General features: G+C 40.9%; 3 protein-coding genes across 4 annotated transcripts in view; all 3 read right to left on the bottom strand.

Annotated features, from left to right (window-relative positions):
• Nucleotides 1-611: 611 nt before the first annotated feature.
• LOC109969619 (pentraxin-related protein PTX3-like) lies at nucleotides 612-4,108 on the bottom strand. Its single transcript, XM_020616641.1, has 2 exons — nucleotides 1,803-4,108; nucleotides 612-1,554 (listed from the first exon to the last, which is right to left on the bottom strand). The coding sequence occupies exons 1-2, from the start codon at nucleotides 1,924-1,926 to the stop codon at nucleotides 920-922; spliced, it is 759 nt and encodes a 252-aa protein (XP_020472297.1). The 5' UTR covers nucleotides 1,927-4,108; the 3' UTR covers nucleotides 612-919.
• Nucleotides 4,109-4,905: 797 nt separating this feature from the next.
• On the bottom strand, nucleotides 4,906-10,359 carry LOC109969627 (endophilin-B1-like). Its single transcript, XM_020616651.1, has 10 exons — nucleotides 10,092-10,359; nucleotides 9,586-9,727; nucleotides 9,005-9,133; nucleotides 8,735-8,871; nucleotides 8,481-8,573; nucleotides 8,250-8,333; nucleotides 8,133-8,156; nucleotides 7,769-7,858; nucleotides 7,453-7,553; nucleotides 4,906-7,017 (listed from the first exon to the last, which is right to left on the bottom strand). The coding sequence occupies exons 1-10, from the start codon at nucleotides 10,146-10,148 to the stop codon at nucleotides 6,645-6,647; spliced, it is 1,230 nt and encodes a 409-aa protein (XP_020472307.1). The 5' UTR covers nucleotides 10,149-10,359; the 3' UTR covers nucleotides 4,906-6,644.
• An 830-nt stretch (nucleotides 10,360-11,189) lies between these two features.
• The window catches only part of atr (ATR checkpoint kinase), a 26,341-nt gene continuing 18,220 nt past the window's right edge, over nucleotides 11,190-19,310 (bottom strand). For both annotated transcript variants that reach the window (XM_020616634.1, XM_020616635.1), the window contains 18 exons: nucleotides 19,210-19,301; nucleotides 18,943-19,034; nucleotides 18,658-18,835; nucleotides 18,383-18,568; nucleotides 18,083-18,242; nucleotides 17,736-17,915; nucleotides 17,270-17,412; nucleotides 17,055-17,152; nucleotides 16,658-16,887; nucleotides 16,417-16,551; nucleotides 16,110-16,310; nucleotides 15,797-15,940; nucleotides 13,377-13,527; nucleotides 13,135-13,291; nucleotides 12,733-12,886; nucleotides 12,452-12,603; nucleotides 11,954-12,059; nucleotides 11,190-11,805 (listed from right to left, as the gene is read on the bottom strand). In XM_020616634.1, the coding sequence (XP_020472290.1) occupies nucleotides 11,632-11,805; nucleotides 11,954-12,059; nucleotides 12,452-12,603; nucleotides 12,733-12,886; nucleotides 13,135-13,291; nucleotides 13,377-13,527; nucleotides 15,797-15,940; nucleotides 16,110-16,310; nucleotides 16,417-16,551; nucleotides 16,658-16,887; nucleotides 17,055-17,152; nucleotides 17,270-17,412; nucleotides 17,736-17,915; nucleotides 18,083-18,242; nucleotides 18,383-18,568; nucleotides 18,658-18,835; nucleotides 18,943-19,034; nucleotides 19,210-19,301 (2,733 nt within the window). In that variant the 3' untranslated portion in view covers nucleotides 11,190-11,631. The remainder of the gene's footprint in view (nucleotides 11,806-11,953; nucleotides 12,060-12,451; nucleotides 12,604-12,732; nucleotides 12,887-13,134; nucleotides 13,292-13,376; nucleotides 13,528-15,796; nucleotides 15,941-16,109; nucleotides 16,311-16,416; nucleotides 16,552-16,657; nucleotides 16,888-17,054; nucleotides 17,153-17,269; nucleotides 17,413-17,735; nucleotides 17,916-18,082; nucleotides 18,243-18,382; nucleotides 18,569-18,657; nucleotides 18,836-18,942; nucleotides 19,035-19,209; nucleotides 19,302-19,310) is intronic.

Below are 19,310 nucleotides of genomic sequence, written 5' to 3' on the forward strand. Positions count from 1 at the left end.
GAAAGATACACACATAGGCTTGGGCACAAGCATGCATTCATGCCTCGGCTGTAAGCCTTTCATTATGCTTGGTGTGATATCATTGTTGTGGCCTAATTAAATACACATACTGTCCAAGTGTACTTTGTTGCTGTGTTTTAATCAGAGGTAGAATGTTAAGTACAGTTACTGGAATACAGTCATGAGACACTTGAACTTTACATGAGTACTTCCATTTTCTTCTGATTCCTACTGATTTCCTCCACAGCTAAAGAACATATTTTACTTCACTTCATTTATTTGGTAGCTTTACTGTATTTTATAAACTGTGATGTCCTGTTTAGTTAACCTACCTAGAAGTATAAATATTTTTATATTAGTTACTTCCTAACCAGTCCTTTTGGCTCCATATACAGTATTTTTACATGTTAGGTAAATGTAGCTGCTAATACTTGGAGTATTTTTACAGTAAGATATGCTATCTGGGAATTTCTGAATATTTCTTTTACCACAGATTTTTGCCGTTCTCTTCTTTTTCCTCTTTTTCTCTATCAGACTTTGTCTTTCTTTCTTTCTCCATCTCTCTGCACTCTGATTTGTCCAAATTCCTCTGACTCTTATAAAATGTCATAAAACAAAATTATAAATACCTTTACAATGAAGAAATGAATAAAGTGTCTGCATGTACGTGGCTGTATATGCTCCTGAAAATGAGTTGTGTGGGAGAAAAGATGAGACCTTTTCAGTCTGATTAAGTTGTTTATTCATTATATAAGCCCGCAACATTTATGGTACATTTGAATTTGCTGTCAGCACACATAAAAAATCTCACATAAAAAACAGAGAGAGAAGCCCTTTACAATTAACAGTAAAACTGAGTATGTGCAAAATCATTATTGCATTATTTCTAGTTAATCCTTTTGTTATTCCTTCCCTCTGGTCAGTTCATGTCTCCTCTGTCCTTCCTCAGTGTCCCCACCTGCTTTATCACTTTGCTCAGCTGCAGATGAGCCTTCTCAAGGTCTGTTGCTATAGCAACCAGGGTTGTTTTCATTGTGGCCATGTCCATCGGTGAAGTTACTTTCTGCTCGTTCAAGCCAGATGGGACCGGCTTCATCCCCAAGCTGAATGCTACCCCTAAGCCACCAAGCATTTGTGTTGGATGGTGTCTCATCCTCATATCTGCTGTTCCCAAAGGCAGTGTTCTACCTTCCTCCTGCTGCTTTAGCCAGGAATTCCCCAGGTGGGTATCGCGCAGCAGCATCTGCAAAGTAGCATTTAACCTTGTCTCCCTCTCTGCTTCCTCCTCCCTGAGCTCCACTAAGACCTTTTGCAGCCTGAGACTCTCTTGCTGTGCTTCTGCCCTGCATGCTGACTCCATGCTGGAGGCACACTGCTGACATGTCCCCCTGGCCAGCTTGTCCAGCTGGGTCTCAAGATGAGCCGTTCTTCCACAGCACTGTTCCACAGACTCCAACAGCATGTTCTGCATCATGTGGGAGTTCTCCAGAGCAATGAAAAGCTTTTCCCAGCGAGAGAGATCTGCAGTTGGACCTGGTGTGACTGGGGACTTCCCTGTGGACACCAACCAGAGTGGAGCATCAATTAAAGATTCCCATGGGCAACTGACAAACATTCACACAAACCAGCCTTAATGAAATCATCACAATTTATTTGAATTGGTGGCAGTGTAGCTTCACTGTATAAATTAGGTGCCAATAAATACACTTACTGGTTCTTAGTGGGGACAGTTTTTTCCTGTTTATATAGGCAGAAAACAAATAACCAGAAACCAAAAAAAAAGACAAATAAAGAAAACTCACCATTGTGCAGATCCAGAAAGATGGCGTTGTCATAGCTCCATTCATACTCAATCTCATTCACACACAGGGATGTAACCATGAAGCCAAACACACACAGCATACGCCAGATCCTAAACACATGCATGATGAACCTCTGAAGAATTTAATGAGAGAATCTGGGGTGATCAAATGTGTTTGTCACCCAGTTTTCCAGCCTCTTCACTATATGTAGTGCTTTTTAAAGTCAGCCAACTGCAGTGGGTGCTGATTTATAAAGTCAACAAGACAAGGGAGGGTGGGACAGGGGTGGAGTGCTGTGGAGAGCAAAAAAATGATGCATATATGCACATACTGTATGTTTCAGTAAAAAGGGGAACTTTGTCTATGATTTGTTTTTTTAAAGATGACACTTCTTTTTCTTTTCCAACACCACATTCACTCTCTGTAAGAGATTAAAAAAAAGACAAAACAACAACAACAACAAAAAAATCGCACAGAAATGAATTCTGCTGGAGATTTTTCTTCTTCTTGTAAGGTAACCAAGCTGTCATCACACTAAATAAGCACAAGTCCAACTTTTAAAAACATTTTTTTGTCAATGTATCTAAAAATACTTTAAAATGATTTGAGCTTTTTTTCTTTTTCTTTTTACAAATCAATGACTACATCTAAAAACCTGTCCAATGAGTTTTTTGGGGGACATTTCTAGATGCAGCTTCACTCTTAAATTCCTCATCAGCCTCATCTACATCGTTCCTACAGGACATTTCATTGCAGGTCCGTCTGCCTGGTTAACCTTTTTGCTGTCTTGCTCTGTGCATCGTCATCAAATCCCTTAACCTAAAAAAAAGTTGCAACATTATAGAGTATGGATTATACTTTAGGCTTGGAATGAGTATGTTTTTACCACTTGAAATTAAATTGAGTTGCTAAGCAACACTGCAAAACTTGCTTTCTGGTTGTAACTGTATTTTATCACTTGGTGACATGGTTGATTAATCTTTTTAGGGGGGATTCAGGAGTACTGGATTCTTCTAGGGAAGCCATTTGACCTTATTCTTCTAGAAAGAACACTCTGGTCAACAGGTGTTAACACCACACCAGAGTAGGTTAAGCAGCAGAAGTAGGAAAACGTTAAGGTCACAGGAAAAGCCATGACTTTCTACTCTCTGCAGACCTCCAGACTGAGCTCCCCCTGCAGATGTAAGCATGTCTGCTAATAATTATATCTGATTTTCTCTCTCTGGCAGGCTGTAATTGTAGCAGAGGGACTTAATGAGCTGGGAGATGGCAGGTTTATCTCAGGAAAAGAGCGAACCTGCAGAGGAAGAGTTGGGGAGAGGTGGCGACAGACTGATGGCTAGTTGGTGAGGAAAGGTACAAAGGAAATTTGTAGAAAATTTCCTTTGTGCCTTTCAGCAAAAATACCTCACTTCAAGTGTAAGTGTGCATTTCCTTGCATTTCCCAGTTCCAGAAAATGCAAGTAATCCTATCAGCAAGGCAATAAATTTATCTTACAAATCATTTAAAATATGAAAGTCTTCGGCAGCATTCTCATCTTTGCCTTCTCGATGCTCATCGGAGGCATTTCAACCTCTTTTTTCACTTTAGAAATCATCATTTTATTTAGGTCAGTATGACTCCATAACAGAGGTGCAACATTTATCAGCAGCTACCAGACACTGTTTACTTCCCCCATCTGCACAGCTACAGTTTAGGTGTCGCACAAAACACTCACAGCTGCCAGAGAGGGGAAGGACTGCTGAGAGGTGAAAGGAAAATATAACAACCTGACAAAGGAGAGTGGGGAGGAAAGAAATAGAGGTGGAGATGGTGAAAGTTTGGAAAGTATTCCTCATGTATTAGCACAGATTTTACTCAGAGAGAGAGGTAGAAGAGACCAGATCCTATTGTCTGGCTTGTTCTGACAAAACCAGAGATGCAGCAATAAATGGGACAACAGCCTGTAAAATTTACACTGCAGCTAATTTAAAACAGCAGTACAACTTCACCGACGAACAAACTACATACTAACTAACTCAGCCAACACAACATTTTGGTATCATCTTGTTTACTCTAAGTATTGTTTAACTGCAACATTTTATGGCATTTTTATCATGTAAATGATGATTCTCCTTATCCTATTATCCTAAATAAAAAAATAAATAAAACAATATACCGTACCTATAACAATATTAGATACTGTATATCTGTGCCTCTCAGGTAGAGGAACATGACTGCATCAGATATAATTATAGACCATTCTGTTTTCATAACTCGTTCATCAGATATATTTTGGACGGGAGAGCACTACGCATTTTGTATTCTTCATTGATCTTACCATACTTAGAGTATGGCGTTGAAAACTGGGGAAATACATACAAAAGCTCACTTCAACCATTGTACATGAGCAATAAGAATTGTGCATAAGATGGGGTATAGGGATCACACAAATGCAGCTTTCATACAGTCTAAATTGCTAAAATTTTTGGATATAGTGGGATATAAGACTGCTGTGTTTATGTATAAAGCCAGGAACAATTTATTACCTGGTGGAATTCAAAAACTATTTAATGAAAGGGAAGGGGGATACAATTTAAGGGGTCAGTTAAATTTAAAAATTCATGCTATATGTCCAACCAAAAAAAGATTTTGTATTTCCATAAGTGGGGTAAAACTATGGAATAATTTAAGTGTGGACATAAAAAATAGTAATAGAATTGACGAGTTTAAACATAAATATAAAGGTATGTGTCAATCAAGATATATGCAAGAACAGGCTTAATGATTAATTAGATGGAACATTGTGGGTGTGGGGTATGAATGTTAACACTCTGTTATAATTCTTTAGTATATTACTTGTGTGGTGTAGAAGAGAATTATTTAAGAATGCAATTATGTAAGAATGTTAACACTCTGTTATAATTTTTTAGTATATTACTTGTGTGGTGTAGAAGAGAATTATTTATGTAGAGATACTGCTTGCAAACCAATGATGGTAAGATGATGTCATGGGGTAGGACTGGATAAGTCTGACTTCTTCCTACTCCATTCAAGCATGTACTAGGTATAAGTAAATTGATATTGGATTAGCATTTGTTGGATATGTGTGAAATTACATGTGTTACATGCTTGAATGAATAAATCAAATCAAATCAAATCAAATCTCAAGCAGACCTGCAAAACATAATTTCCCTTCCTGCCTGTACCACACAGGAGCATCCTATGAAAACCAGAGCGGCTGTTTCTGCTGACAAACAGGGGGCATAAAGGAAATGATAAAAAATAAGGCGCAAATGTAACAGGGACTTGCTGTATCAGTGTTGTGGAAAATCACTTACGAGCATCAAGGGACAGATAGAGGAGAATCTATTCTTGTTGAGCTGAGTCATAGGAAAAGTCGTGGGAATGAAAAGCGGTCTTTGACTGAACCTCCTGCGAGGCCCCAATGAAAATGTAAAGCTGATATAGTAGGAAGATAGAAGTGTTTATGGCCTTATTAAATCACAGGCATCCTGGCTATACTTATTTCAACATCTCACAATCTTAATTGATCTAATTGGTTTGTATAGCCTCTGACAGGAAAAAGGTGAAGAAGACCTCAACGTAGAAATAACTGTGTGGGTAAATCTCGGTTGAGAGGTTTGGCTGGAATGAGAAAGTATACGAGCAAAGACCAAGCAAGCAAATATCAGAAACACCACGACCAGAGAACAGAGACAGAATCCACACTTGATTTGAACTGACATCACAGTTTCACATTTATTTCCACATTTTCAATGAATCATGAAGTCAAGACTACATCCTCTCAATGACATCAGCTTGATGTACAACACATGACTGAATCATGACTCCATGCACACTTAGTTCAAAACTGGCAGCAGCTAGAATGTGAATACTGCAGAATGTCCAAGCCCACACACATCTTTATGTATTTGGACAAAAGCCCAGGGCTGACAGTTAGTGGGTGATTACATCAATGGGGCCAGTGCTACAGTAAGGTGTGTGTTTCCATCCAGGGGGGACCCACACCACAGTAATGGGTAATGGAAACTTCTGCCCATTTCACATAAGGGGGGCTTTAAGGGGGTACATAGGTAAAGTAAGTGATTTGATTATGTGTCAAGGGAAAACAACCTGAGTATGCACAGCATAACCTGAGCTACAACATAAAGGACTCACTAAACCTAGAACTTTGTCACCTCCCTGGGCTCCCCAACACACACGACATGTTTCATATAGCAAATGATCTCAGCTTGTAAAATGTCAAGTACTTATACACACACTTAGCTCTGGGTGAGCTGTAAACACAAGTGACAGACTACACGTGGGTCACTGACAGACATTCATGTACTCACACTAACAAATATAAACACATCCACTTGGCAGGAAGCTTGATTAGTTCTCTCTTTTGGCTAAAAGTTCAAATGAAGATTTACTTTCACAGATTTGCACACAGATAGAACAGTTGGGCCTCGACTTGCAGTCTGAGGACAGGAAGCATTACATCTACTGCCACAAGAGAGGAATGCTACTCGGTCAGTGTTTTCACACAACATTAATAATATATGAATATGGCTAAATCCTAAAATTATTGTGGCCGCTACATGCTGATTGCATGATGAGTCCTGGACATCATCTCCACTGAAGAAGGGTTTTGTACTAGTTGTTTCATTGGTTGTTTGATGCTGAACAGCCGTGGTACCTGTTACGGTCTTCACCGGCTACTGCATTTACCGTGCTGTTGTAATCACACTGTCTGCATCATTGGTTAATGTTGCACTAAACGTTGGTGTTGGGCTTGAAGCAGGTGCTCTGTTAGCTGTCACAGGTGTGCTAACTCTCCTGTTGAGTGCCAAGAGCTAGTCTGTTAGGCGCCTGTCTGAAGCTGACATCCAGACATGATCAAAAGCTTGACTGGAAGAAGCCTGGCTGTCAGCTGTTGAATGGAACCTGGCTGCTTGACTGGCAGTGGAGAAGGTGTTGTTGTTATTGTTATTACTGATCTGCACTGGTGGCTGTGTGGTTATAGAGGAGGCTGTAGTTGTTTCAGGTGGTGGATCTGCAGTCCATGAGTCTTGGTCAAAGTCTAAAGGCTGCTGGGCGACTATGGGAACCGAAGTGACCCGATTTAACCCGAGGGGTTCGTTGGCTACATGGTTGCTTGCCGATGGCTGATTAACTGCACTGTTAATTGCTGACTGCCAATTATTGGAGCAGAGGATGGCTGGAATGCTGCAAGGAGAATAAAAATCATAACCAAGTGGTTTATGGGGAAACAATGAATTATCAACTGTCTTGTTTTCCTTTGTGAAACCACATATCCTCGATTTCTCCCACAGATACATATTTGTGGTAAAGTTGAGCGTGGTCTTACTAACAAAAATAATTTCCAAGCTTTAAACTAGCTTCTTTTTTCCCCAAGCAAACAAAACAAACAGGCCTGAGCCTCCACAAAGTCAGTAAGCTCATTACATGAGTGCATTTCCTCACTGGTCCAGAACAGCCTTGTTTCAACTATGTATTAATTGTTTACAAAGGTTAAAAAGTACTAGATAAAACTTGTAGACAAAAGATAATAAGTTCAACATGCTAAAAAACATTGTAGCGTTTCTAAATTGCATAAAGAATCAATCACATACTTCCATTTTTAACTCCATGAAAACAAACCTTGCCAGTTGTTTCTGAAGCTCCTGTGCGTGTTGGTTGCACTGGTCAAAGTAACAGGCCTGAGCCTCCACAAAGTCAGTCAGGCTCCGCATGTGGTTGGTCTGACAAAAGACATATTGAATGACAAACCACAGAAAACGGTTTATTACATAGTATATTTTCCAAAACAGAAAATACCACATTTTGTGCGTATATTTGTATACAGCTCATTTGACAGTTGCTAAAAAGCCACAAATTTAATGAATACAGATGTAATCAAGCTTACTTTTTATCTTTCACTGTGTGTGTGTGTGTGTGTGTGTGTGTTGTTACATACGTGGGTGCTGCTGAGTCCTTCCAGAACTCGTCTTGTAATTTCTGACTGTCGATCAAACAGACTCTGACAGATCCTCAGCTCCATCTCTGCCTACACCCCACCCCCGCCCCCACAAGGATTATGGTCTTTCCAATGAATGTCATCGATGTACCAGCTCTGTTCCTGAAAATTTCTCATTAGCCCCCAAGTCCCTTAAGTCTAATAAACTAAACAATACAAAGACAAATATTGCATATAACAGGACCATACTCAATTCTATACAACTTTATAACTATTGGCAGTATCAGAATAGTCTCCCTCTAATACAGCATGAGGAATTTTTATAACAGCTCCTATGTGCACACAGTGATAAACATGAGCTCACCTGAGAGATTTCCTGAGCCCACATCTGTTTGGAGGAAAGAGACAGAGATGGACAAATAAATTAGTCACCAAACAACAAGTTCAGCCATGATGTTGATCTCCCTTTAGCATCACTGACCTTTAGCCATTTTACTCGCAACAAGCTGAACATGTAGGAGACATGAGACAAGTAGTCATCTGCCAGTGGGTTTGCATTCAGGTTCTGACAAAAGGACAGCAAAGAGCAGGGAGGCAGTTTAATAAGATGATGATGTACTGTATGATTTAAAAAAGGAGACAGAAAAAAAATGGATATATATATTTAAAGGGACTCTAAAAAAAAAAAGTGAAATACATCACCGGAACTCACTCTGGCCTCTCTGTCGGCTTCGTGGGCTTTCCTCAGTCTGGTTTTAGCAATGTCCAAGTCCAAACGCTTGTTCAGCAGTGTCCTGCGCTCATCCTATGAACAACCAGATGCTTGTTAGGACACAAACCATTTATAAACAGACTGACCATAAGTGACAGAGATCTAAGATCTGAAAATGTGAGATCCTTCAGTCGCCATCAGTGTCATGATACAGTATACTGTACACGATGGTATGTGTTTTTGTTTTTTTTTACCTGTATGACCCTGTAGCCTTCCCCCTCAGTGAAACCCCTCAGAGGGGTGAGAAAGTGGATTTTACTGCTTTGGATAAACTTTCTTTCTGCATTTCCAAGCTGCTTCTGAACCTCTCCACACCTTAACAATGCATTTCCTAAACACAGAATACACCCCTTTTTTTTATTAAAGCAGGCATAATTTTTACCTAGCATATAAAAGTATTCATGGGTGTGTGTCTAAATGATACTATTCAGACAAAGATTCTTTGAAAGAATATTTATACTCACCATAGGGTGTGTTGGACCCAATCTCCAGCCCAGCCTGGGTCATTTGATCTCCTAGTATGTCATGGGCATGAAGCCGAGGCAGGACACTCCAGTCCAGATGGTCATACAACCGATCCTCTAACCGTGCTCCTGTTGGTCAGGGGTCAGTTCAGATTCAAGCAGCTATGTTTTCTAAAAATCCACTGACAATTTATTAGAATTGTTCAGGAGATGCCATTGGTCTAATACAAATAAGTTATTTTAGGACTAATATAGGCACACAAACAAAAACCTCTCGAAACACAGTTTAACTTTAAGCACATGCATACAAAAAAATGGTACCACTTTCTAGTAAGATAGCATTACTAAAGGCCTTACAAGCTGTGATTAATGGCTTTATTAATGGTTAAATTGTTTTCTAATACATTTTAGTTTATTAAAGCCATTAATATCAACTACTGTCAGGTTGTGGAAAATCCGCCTCCAGCCTGACTTTACCAACAATACAATCAATTATCTACTAATTAAATAGTTATAGATTTTTGTAAGTCATTAAGATTCTTTTCAGGTCTGGGAATAAATAAACAAACAAGCTCACTCACTGGGACTTGGCTGCAGTAAAACCTCAGTCTGGGAGATTATCTGGTCTGTCATTGTCTTGGTGGCGTCTGCCCGGGCCAGAAGCTCTTCCAGACCGGGGTCCAACTCGGTCTTTTCCGCCTGGCCAAGACTCTCCCCCGTGTACTAGAGCGAAATTACAGAACATTTAAGATATAACCAGTTTGAGAAATAAATCTGTTGCACTATGCACTTCTTATTGGATGATTTCATGAACACACTGTAACCTACTAACGTTATGACAGTGACTCGATATATATCATTAAAATGGGGCGCCAAATGTAAAAATAACACTTACACTAGTTTTCTCACATTTAGCTAAATGTGAGAAAACTAGTGTGTTATTTTACATTCGGCGCCCCATACATTAAGGGTGATATTGAAGTGTTTAAAACAAAAAGCCACCAGTAGTTTATATCGACTACTTAAATAACAGGTTATTCGCCTCTCGACCGAAAGCATTCGCCCTACTTTCGGTCTTTTCTTTTACCTGAACAGCCCGGTTGATGAACTGACCAGCATCCAGGACCAACCGCGACACATCCATGACAACGTCAAGGTCGCGCCCTGTCGCCGGTGGCCCACAACGTTAACGGCCCAGCCGGACGGCGCTCTCCATGGTCTCAAGTGCTAACAGCTACCGGGTGTTAGCCGTCGGTATCGGCCATCAGAACAAGTAAATACGATCCAAGTTGTTGACGGTTTATCCTCCAGCCATGCTGAGCACTTCCGCTTTCGCGTTGACTTTATTTACTACTGTACGCAACCACTTCCGGTTACCTACAATGCAATACGAACGGGCGTGCGTGTGTGCGTGTGTGTATCTCAAATACTGATATATCTGACAGCCAGTTAGCTATCAAATAATTTAATAGCAAAATATGGACTTAAGCTGTCTATAAAAGATACACATTCGACTGAAGACATATTTTAATACTTAGAACCCAACACTTCCGGCTGTAACTTTTCACAATAAAAGAACTGGCTCTAGAGGTAATTCGACTAAACCAAATGAAAACATTCAGTAGTTTTCCGTGATCATAATTCTAATATAATTTGACCGCAGCTCCTCTGTCAGCCATTAAAATAAATAGTTTTACAGTAAAGAGCGCGTTAGAGGTACACTAGATATATTCCTTAGAGAAGCTCCAGTAGCTACACTAGAGCAAAAATAATCTTGCTATTCTACACCATACAAACAAGGGCACATGAGAATCCAGTGTTGTTTGTAAGATCTTCGGGATTTGAGAAAAATATTAAAGGCTTCTAATCAAAAGCAAATGGTAACAGCAACCAAGCACTGAAACTAAAGTAAAAACATAATGATGGAAAATAGACCGACACTCTTCCAAACTCATGACTAAACAAGGAAAATATTGCTCACTTGTAGAAATTTCAATTCCCTTATTTCATACCAATATACTCACAAAGCTGCCTTCAGCCTGGTAAGGCTTTCATAAGCAAACACTTAATAAGCTTTAATTGGTGCTGGGGCGAAAAAAGTAAGCTGATTGGACCACTGTGTGCAAGATGGAAAACAGAGAAAGCCAGGGAATTAAAACAATCAGCTGACAGTCTTAGTGCTACAGAAAAAAAACATCATTTATTGCAAGAGAATGTACAGCAATGTAACAAATAGCTTGTTTACAGGAAATAGGAAACAGCAGAACAAATATAGCATTATAAAAGAGCTTTTACTTAATATTAAGGAATGATCTTGCATTTTATTCAAAACTATTGATGCTTTTAAGTGTAATTACTCACTAAAGTGTATATGCTGGCACTGAGTGAGTGTTGTTTTTTTATTGTATTTGTATTGGTATCCTGAAGTGCATCTAAATTTCATTGTATATTTTTTGTACAATGAAAATAAAGCATTTATCTGTGTGTGCAGATATCTCTTTGCACTTTTTAATTGCACTCTAAGGTTGGCACTTAAGGTCGTCTTGTGCAGTCATTTTAATCACAGGTAAGCATCTTTAACCCTCCTGAACTGCTTTCCTCTCATTTTATAAATGTAGGCAAGCATTTTAGAGGTAGGGCCCCCAGCCCAGATACATTAGACAGAGCAGTTTGTCATCAGTGGCCTCCTGTATGAGGTAGTGTACATGTCCCTCTATAGACAGAGGCAGACCCAGAACTTTATTCCTGCTCTTTATCACTCCTTGCAGACGCTGCTCGATGTCACACACATGTGTTTTAGCCTGGCAGAGAAGGAGGGGGACAATGCAGTGAAATTACTTTAAAAAAATCTGACATTTTGAGGTTATATTAGACCTAAACGCTCCTCTAAATGCATTTAAACATACTGTACATCCAGAGGGAAATCCTAAATAAATAAATCAAACACACCTTTTCATTAACTATCTCTCCAGTCTCATTGGCTTGAGTTTTGGAATGTCCTTTGGCTTGTTTGCTCCACTCCACCAGTGGGTCATGAAGGAAGGTCTTAAGCACACTTAGAAGGAAAACAAAAAAGGAAGTTTTACTTTACAGAATTTGTCAGTCAGTCATCCCATAAGAAGTGTCTTATATGTTTCTTGCATAATAAACTTACTCTGCTTACAGTGTTTTTCAAGCATCGTTTCATATACTCAGATTATGAAACAAGGTTTACAGGATTTCTGATAGTCATATAATATATATAATTCAATTCACTTTGTATAGTAAGGTCTAGACCTTACAGTATTCTAGAGAAAAACCCAAACCCCCTTTGAGCAAGGACTTGGTGGGAGGCTGTCTGCCTCAACTGGCTGGGGTGAGTGGATAGAGGAGAGAGAAAAGAAAAGCATCAAGACACAACAAACAAAACAACAAAGTAGTCGTATGTGTGTGTGTTTGTGTGTGTACCTCATGAGTGGCTCTCTCTGGTCTCTCATTAGTCTCAGGGTGACCTCACAGGCCTGTCTGAAGAGGCCTTCGGTGCCCATGGGTCCCATAGCATGGACCATGTTTTGGGTCAGACGGAAGGGCACAACCTCAGGCACATCAAATGTCTCCCCCTAGTGCAGAAGGAGAGAAGGAACATGAGAAAAATGAAGACAGCAAATAGTCATACACAAAAGTATTGCATAAATTATTTCCCTCCTATTTCATTTCTATTGAAACATGTATATATAAATATGTTAAACCTTGTTAAAGAGGCAGTTGAAGTCAACATGAACACATTCCCCAGTGAAAGAGTCAAAGAGGATGTTTTCTCCATGACGATCTCCCAAACCCAGGACATAACCCACCATGGACATCACAGCAGTGGAGCGGCAGTACGCAGAGCGACTGCTGTACCTGTCAACACACACAGTCTCAGCCCTGATTTTAACCCCATCCTACATGTATATTTAACCCCCAATTGGATCTTTTCACATTCATAACCATCCAAAAAAACTCTTGAATTTTTTAACCCAGAACTGAAACTGCTCCTCTCAAATGTGGCACCATAACCATACACACAACGAAATTTAATTACTGGCACTGATCATGAAACAGAGGCTCTTACAAATATAAATGCTGGAGAGGTGTGGGGCGGGTCATACCATGATGTAGGGTCAGGGAAGGTCCGGAGGAACCACTCGTGGAAGATAGGTTGGTGTCGAGCACACAGCACCTCCTTGTGAATTCGTAGCTTCTCCTCAAACGGAGCTGTCTTTGGTAGCATAAGCTTCCTCAGCTCTTTACCTGATAAGTAGATACCTAAAACACACACAGAAATATGACCAAATAAGCGGACAATTTGTTTACTTCTACATCTATATATAAGCTTTACATGTGAAGATACCTCTCTCCTTATACAGCTTGGTGAGAATGTGTCGAAGTCCAGCAGTGTTGTTGACCCATTCGATGATACCACACTCCTCATTGAGGGGGATCACAGCATAGGTTCGGATGTGTAGCTCCCTCCGCCTTGACTCAGCATCTTTGCGTAGGCACTACACAAACACACAATGCCAACATGTGCACATATTACATATACTACTTCCTCTATGCCTTTTTTTAGAGGGGAGCTTTACATTTTAGACAGATGCTGTAGACTTACAGTATTAGGGACATCTGTACAATGTAATGGGATCCACACAACACCAATGTAATAAATCTATTTACTGTCATTTTTATGTTGTGCAGTTTCTGTTCATACTGTGTAAAATAACCATTGAATCAACTCTACAAAGCAAAGCAAAAATGAAGATCACACCTTAATCGTAATTAGCTGAAAATCTATAACAAAGGAAGTGCAATACACAGGGAATTTAAAGCTACAATATGTATCTTAAGGTAGCACCAGCATGAAATTCCAAATCATTCCACTCTGCTCCGCCCAGCGCTCCCTCTCCCTGCTCCACTAGGCTCTACTATGAGCTGCTATGCTCCACCATGCTCTGCCCAGCTCTTCAAAGATTTGTTGCCATGAAATTACAATAAATGAGAATGCAACAAAACCTACTGATCAAGCAGAAATACAGTGGTGTGAAAAAGTGTTTGCCCCCTTACTGATTTCTTATCTTTTTGCATGTTTGTCACACTGTAATGTTTCAGATCATCAAACAAATTTATATATTAGTCAAAGATAACACAAGTAAACACATCATGCAGTTTTTAAATGAAGGTTTTTATTATTAAGGGAAAACAAAATCCAAAACTATAGATCCCTGTGTGAACAAGTGTTTGCCCCCTAAACCTAATAACTGGTTGGGCCACCCTTAGCAGCAACAACTGCAATCAAGCGTTTTCGATAACTTGCCATGAGTCTTCCACAGCGCTGTGGAGGAATTTTGGCCCACTCATCTTGGCAGAATGGTTGTAAGTCAGCCACATTGGAGGGTTTTCGGGCATGAACCGCCTTTTTAAGGTCATGCCACAGCATCTCAATTGGATTCAGGTCAGGACTTTGACTAGGCCACTCCAAAGTCTTCATTTTGTTTTTCTTCAGCCATTCAGAAGTGGACTTGCTGGTGTGCTTTGGATCATTGGCCTGCTGCAGAACCCAAGTTCGCTTCAGCTTGAGATCACAAACGGATGGCCGGACATTCTCCTTCAGGATATTTTCGTACACAGCAGAATTCATGGTTCCACTTATCACAGCAAGTCTTCCAGGGCCTGAAGCAGCAAAACAGCCCCAGACCATCACACTACCACCACCATATTTTACTGTTGGTATGATGTTCTTTTTCTGAAATGCGGTGTTACTTTTACGCCACACATAATGGGACACACACCTTCCAAAAAGTTCAACTTTTGTCTCGTCTGTCCACAGAGTATTATCCCAAAAGTCTTGGGGATCATCAAGATGTTTTCTGGCAAAACTGAGACGAGCCTTTATGTTCTTTTTGCTCAGCAGTGGTTTTCGTCTTGGAACTCTGCCATGCAAACCATTTTTGCCCAGTCTCTTTCTTATGGTGGAGTCATGAACACTCACCTTAACTGAGGCAAGTGAGGCCTGCAGTTCTTTGGATGTTGTTGTGGGGTCTTTTGTGACCTCTTGGATGAGTTGTCGCTGCGCTCTTGGGGTAATTTTGGTCGGCCGGCCACTCCTGGGAAGGTTCTCCACTGTTCCATGTTTTCGGCTGACTTACAACCATTCTGCCAAGATGAGTGGGCCAAAATTCCTCCACAGCGCTGTGGAAGACTCATGGCAAGTTATCGAAAACGCTTGATTGCAGTTGTTGCTGCTAAGGGTGGCCCAACCAGTTATTAGGTTTAGGGGGCAAACACTTGTTCACACAGGGCTCTATAGTTTTGGATTTTGTTTTCCCTTAATAATAAAAACCTTCATTTAAAACCTGCATGATGTGTTTACTTGTGTTATCTTTGACTAATATATAAATTTGTTTGACGATCTGAAACATTACAGTGTGACAAACATGCAAAAAGATAAGAAATCAGTAAGGGGGCAAACACTTTTTCACACCACTGTAACTGAAAGTCTCTGATTGGTTAAAGAAGTCAGTCCTGCTCAAAACCTTTTAGGAACTAATATCTCTGCACTGCTGCCAGTGCTGTTCAACGACTTTGGGTCACAGGAGGCTTGGACAGTACCACTCCACAAGTTTTAGAGCAAAATTCTACAACAAGAATATTGTTGCATACTAAAGCTTTAACTCATAAAATATCAAACACTTGATATGAACAATTTGACTGGTGCTTTGATACGACTTACGCCAGTAACAACATTTTAATTTGAATCAAATGACACACACACACCTTGTTGATGAGGCAGTTGAATTCCATCAGTCTGCAGTCCTTCCTCATGTCATCTTTGGGTTTACACATCATGGTGTAGCTCCGCCCATCTGAACCCTTCAGGCTTATCTTTTTAGGCTTCTGTAGGGAAGCCAAGATCTCCACCTACACACACGTAAAGTAACCTTGAATTGATTTTTGTGATCATAAAATCAGACTTGTTCCCTGCTAAATGGGCTTGTAACCGTGTGTGGGTGTGACGAGACTCGTGATGTCATCAGGCAAATTCCTACAAAATACTTCTAACAATCAACTCCCTCATAACATCTCTTACAGTGTCTTCAAAGCCATCCAGGTATGCCCATTGTCCAGGGAAGGGGTCGTGCTGCGTGTTCGCTCCACCTGTCGAGGGCAGTGTAGGGATGAGCACCAACTGTAATGGGATCAGGATCTGGCTGAAGGTCGGCTCCTCCACCAAACGTTTCAGCTGCTTGAAGTGAACGTTCATATTAAGGGTGCTACAGCTCCCGTCCACCTGGAGGACACATTCAGAAACATTAATCTGGTGCTAACGTTATTACTGTCCCTGTTGTACTGTAATGTGAAATTACATTTAAAATATGTTATATAAGTTTGTGTACCGGCTTGTTGCAGAGCTCTAGCAGCTTGTCAGTCAGCCTTGTGGCATCTCCAATGAATTTCTCCAGAGACTGTTTAAGACTAATGGCCTTTTTAAGGATCTGATTACAGCGGTTCATACGCATGGAGTAGGAAGACTAGAAAAAAAGAAGAGGCATTCAGACAAACAGGTTTTAAGAGTTTCTGAGCCTGCTTTCAAATACAGAACACCAAAGACAAAGACAAACACACTCACAAACCTACCTTGGAGACAGCAGTCATTAGCCACATAGCCTGCTGGGGGTACGCCAGGAAAACTTTGGCCACAATGTTCATGAGAACAGTAAAGACCTCATCGCTAGAGTGACACACCCTGGAGATGAGCTGGGAGAAGGCGGTCAGAAACTGGTACGGCGCCAGGTTCGCACAGTGCTCACTCATAGCCGAGTTGATTTTTCCCAGCTCCTGTCGCATCTGTCTGTCTGCTCGCCCAGCTGCGATGGAGAGATACGGTGTAGAATAGTTTCACTGTTAAAAGTCAAAAGCTAAGAGTAAACAGGCATAAACTAAACGGGGCTGTTAGTGAGCTAGCCAAACACTGGAAGTATCTCAATGTGTGAATTTTTATTTTACACTTACACAGAAAAGACTGGTCACCCACCTTTCTCACATTCACACACCTTGGCTCCAAAATCAAGCCAGAGAGACAGCATCCGAGGCATGGCCTGGTAGATGTACTGGTTCCCAAACTGCAAGGCTCTGGGAGGGAAACAACCCAAATCAAAGGGTTGATGAAGAAACTAATGAGCCTTTGGTGACGTAAAGTCAGCCATCAGATGCTTTGGTATCATCTGTAAACAATAACTCGGTTCTTACTTTCCAAAGTATGTAACAATGTATCGGATGAGGTTCCCCTGTTTCTCCAGCTTGTTATCAGTCACCATTGGCATCACTTTGTCATAGTACTTAGCCAGGTAGAAGTTTCCATCCTCCCACTCAGGCAGAAGGTTGGTCACATCCTAAAAAAACACCACACACAGCATTAGTGTTTTGTTAGACCAATACATTTGTTCCTAAATAAAAATCTCTTTAAAAAATGCCACAAAATTGTAAAAGCTGAATAGGACATTTTTGGCATTTTACCTTGAAAAAGTACTTTAGCTACAAGTTGATAAACAAAATAGACAATAAACAATAAACAATATTTACTGATCGACTAATCTCTCCACATCTACTGTGAAGGCACTGAGAAATAGGCATTTGTAACCTCGCTGGTCGTCTTTAATCTGAGACTTAAATTTACTGTGCAGTAGTTCATTCGATTTACAAATACGCCTGTTACCCTGTATGCCTTCATGATGGCATTGGACTCAAAGTTGGCCGTCTCCTCCATGAAGCGGCCCACCAGCAGCATGGCCTTGCCTTTAGTCTGCAGGCTGCGAGGGTCATTCAGTGGCTGATCATCAGGAAAACACTGGGCCACGCCCTTCTGCAGGACGATCAGTGCCTGATGTACATCGCCCTGATGAGCAACGTAAAAGGTTCTATTAGTGTTGCTGTAAATGTGTATGTGCTTTCTGTAAAAGTGTAATTTCGCTAAGAGTACAACTAAATTGATTATACCAATATGCCTTGTGCTACAAATCTGCTTCTTATGTTATATGGGTTGAATTTACAGGTTGATTATACCTTGGACCAAAGCCACTTGGCTTTCTCTGTCACCAGCTCAGCCAGGTGCATGTTCTCTGCATTCAGAAGAGCATTAAAAGCAGTCTGGTGGTGCCCTGCCTTCCTGGCCACCCGGGCGCTCTGCAGCCAGCACTCCCCGACCAGCTCCTTACACACAGACCTGCAAACCAAACATGAGATCATACGAGGGACACGACTTGGGGAAGTACACATGACTTAAGGTGAATAACAACACTTTAATACAACTAAGAGAAGTGATAATGTGTGTCTGTGTGCCTGCAGATGTGCCCCGATCCTTACTGTGATCCCAGGCTGAGCAGGGCCCGACGCAGTGCCAGGATTGGCTCCTTGGCCCTAAAGGAATTCTGGGTCATCTCTAGTCGATCTGACCAATGAGGAGGCACGTGGCTGAGACTGAGGGTGGAGATTTCCTGCTGTTTCTGCAGCTCAGTAAAAGTGTGCTCCAGCTCACTGAGCATGTGAAGCCTAAACAGAGAAGTCAGTTTTAGGGGGCCAAGTACAAAATGACAAACAAAACACAAAATGTTACAGATTCTAAAAAAACCCACACCGACCTGACAATGTACTCGTATCCCCGCTGGTAGGTTCCACACTCGTAACTCGCCGCAGACAGAGGAACGACCTGTTCCTTTCTCACAACCTTCAGCTTCTCATAGAAAGTGTCAGCATCCTGCTTCTTAGCTGACAGCAGCAACTGGCCAAGCCGCACACTCCAGGTACTGGACTGATGGTCTGGAGACACAAGGGTAGTGCAATTAAAAGTTCTGAGCTGCATTGACATTTTCAACAACAATGAAAGCCCCCATCATAAGTGACCAGAACTCAAAGTGTTGTTTTACCTGAACCCAAGTAATCTTCCAGCAGGTCCCATTTCCCAAGCTTCCAGGCTGCCTCTACTCTGTAAGTGTTAAGGTCCGACTTCCACTGGGGCCTAAATGTGCACATGGAGTTAGTTATATGTATCACACTTACTGGAAATGTGTTTTACACATTCACGTATTACAACGTGTAAGATAAAATAACGACAACAATTCATTTGTTTGTCCAACTACAGTTAAAGCAGGGTTAACATTCCTTAAACCAGAATTTATATATGTGTGTCTCACTTGTTAGCCAGTACTCCATTGACCTGGGTGATAACTGTGGACAGCTGTCCCAGGCCCAGCATAGAGGTCATCACCCCATGATAATGGCCAATCTATGCACA

This window comes from Monopterus albus, unplaced genomic scaffold, assembly GCF_001952655.1.
Source record: "Monopterus albus unplaced genomic scaffold, M_albus_1.0 scaffold176.1, whole genome shotgun sequence".
NCBI classification, from domain to species: domain Eukaryota; kingdom Metazoa; phylum Chordata; class Actinopteri; order Synbranchiformes; family Synbranchidae; genus Monopterus; species Monopterus albus.

Excerpts from the sequence above, each read along its gene's own strand:
- LOC109969619 (XM_020616641.1), bottom strand. The coding sequence starts at position 1,926 with ATGCATGTGTTTAGGATCTGGCGTATGCTGTGTGTGTTTGGCTTCATG. Across the intron at positions 1,555-1,802 it reads CTTTCTGGATCTGCACAATG|GGAAGTCCCCAGTCACACCA; the intron begins GTGAGTTTTCTT and ends TGGTGTCCACAG.
- LOC109969627 (XM_020616651.1), bottom strand. The coding sequence starts at position 10,148 with ATGGATGTGTCGCGGTTGGTCCTGGATGCTGGTCAGTTCATCAACCGG. Across the intron at positions 9,728-10,091 it reads TCATCAACCGGGCTGTTCAG|TACACGGGGGAGAGTCTTGG; the intron begins GTAAAAGAAAAG and ends ATTTCGCTCTAG. Across the intron at positions 9,134-9,585 it reads TTTACTGCAGCCAAGTCCCA|GAGCACGGTTAGAGGATCGG; the intron begins GTGAGTGAGCTT and ends CCTGACCAACAG.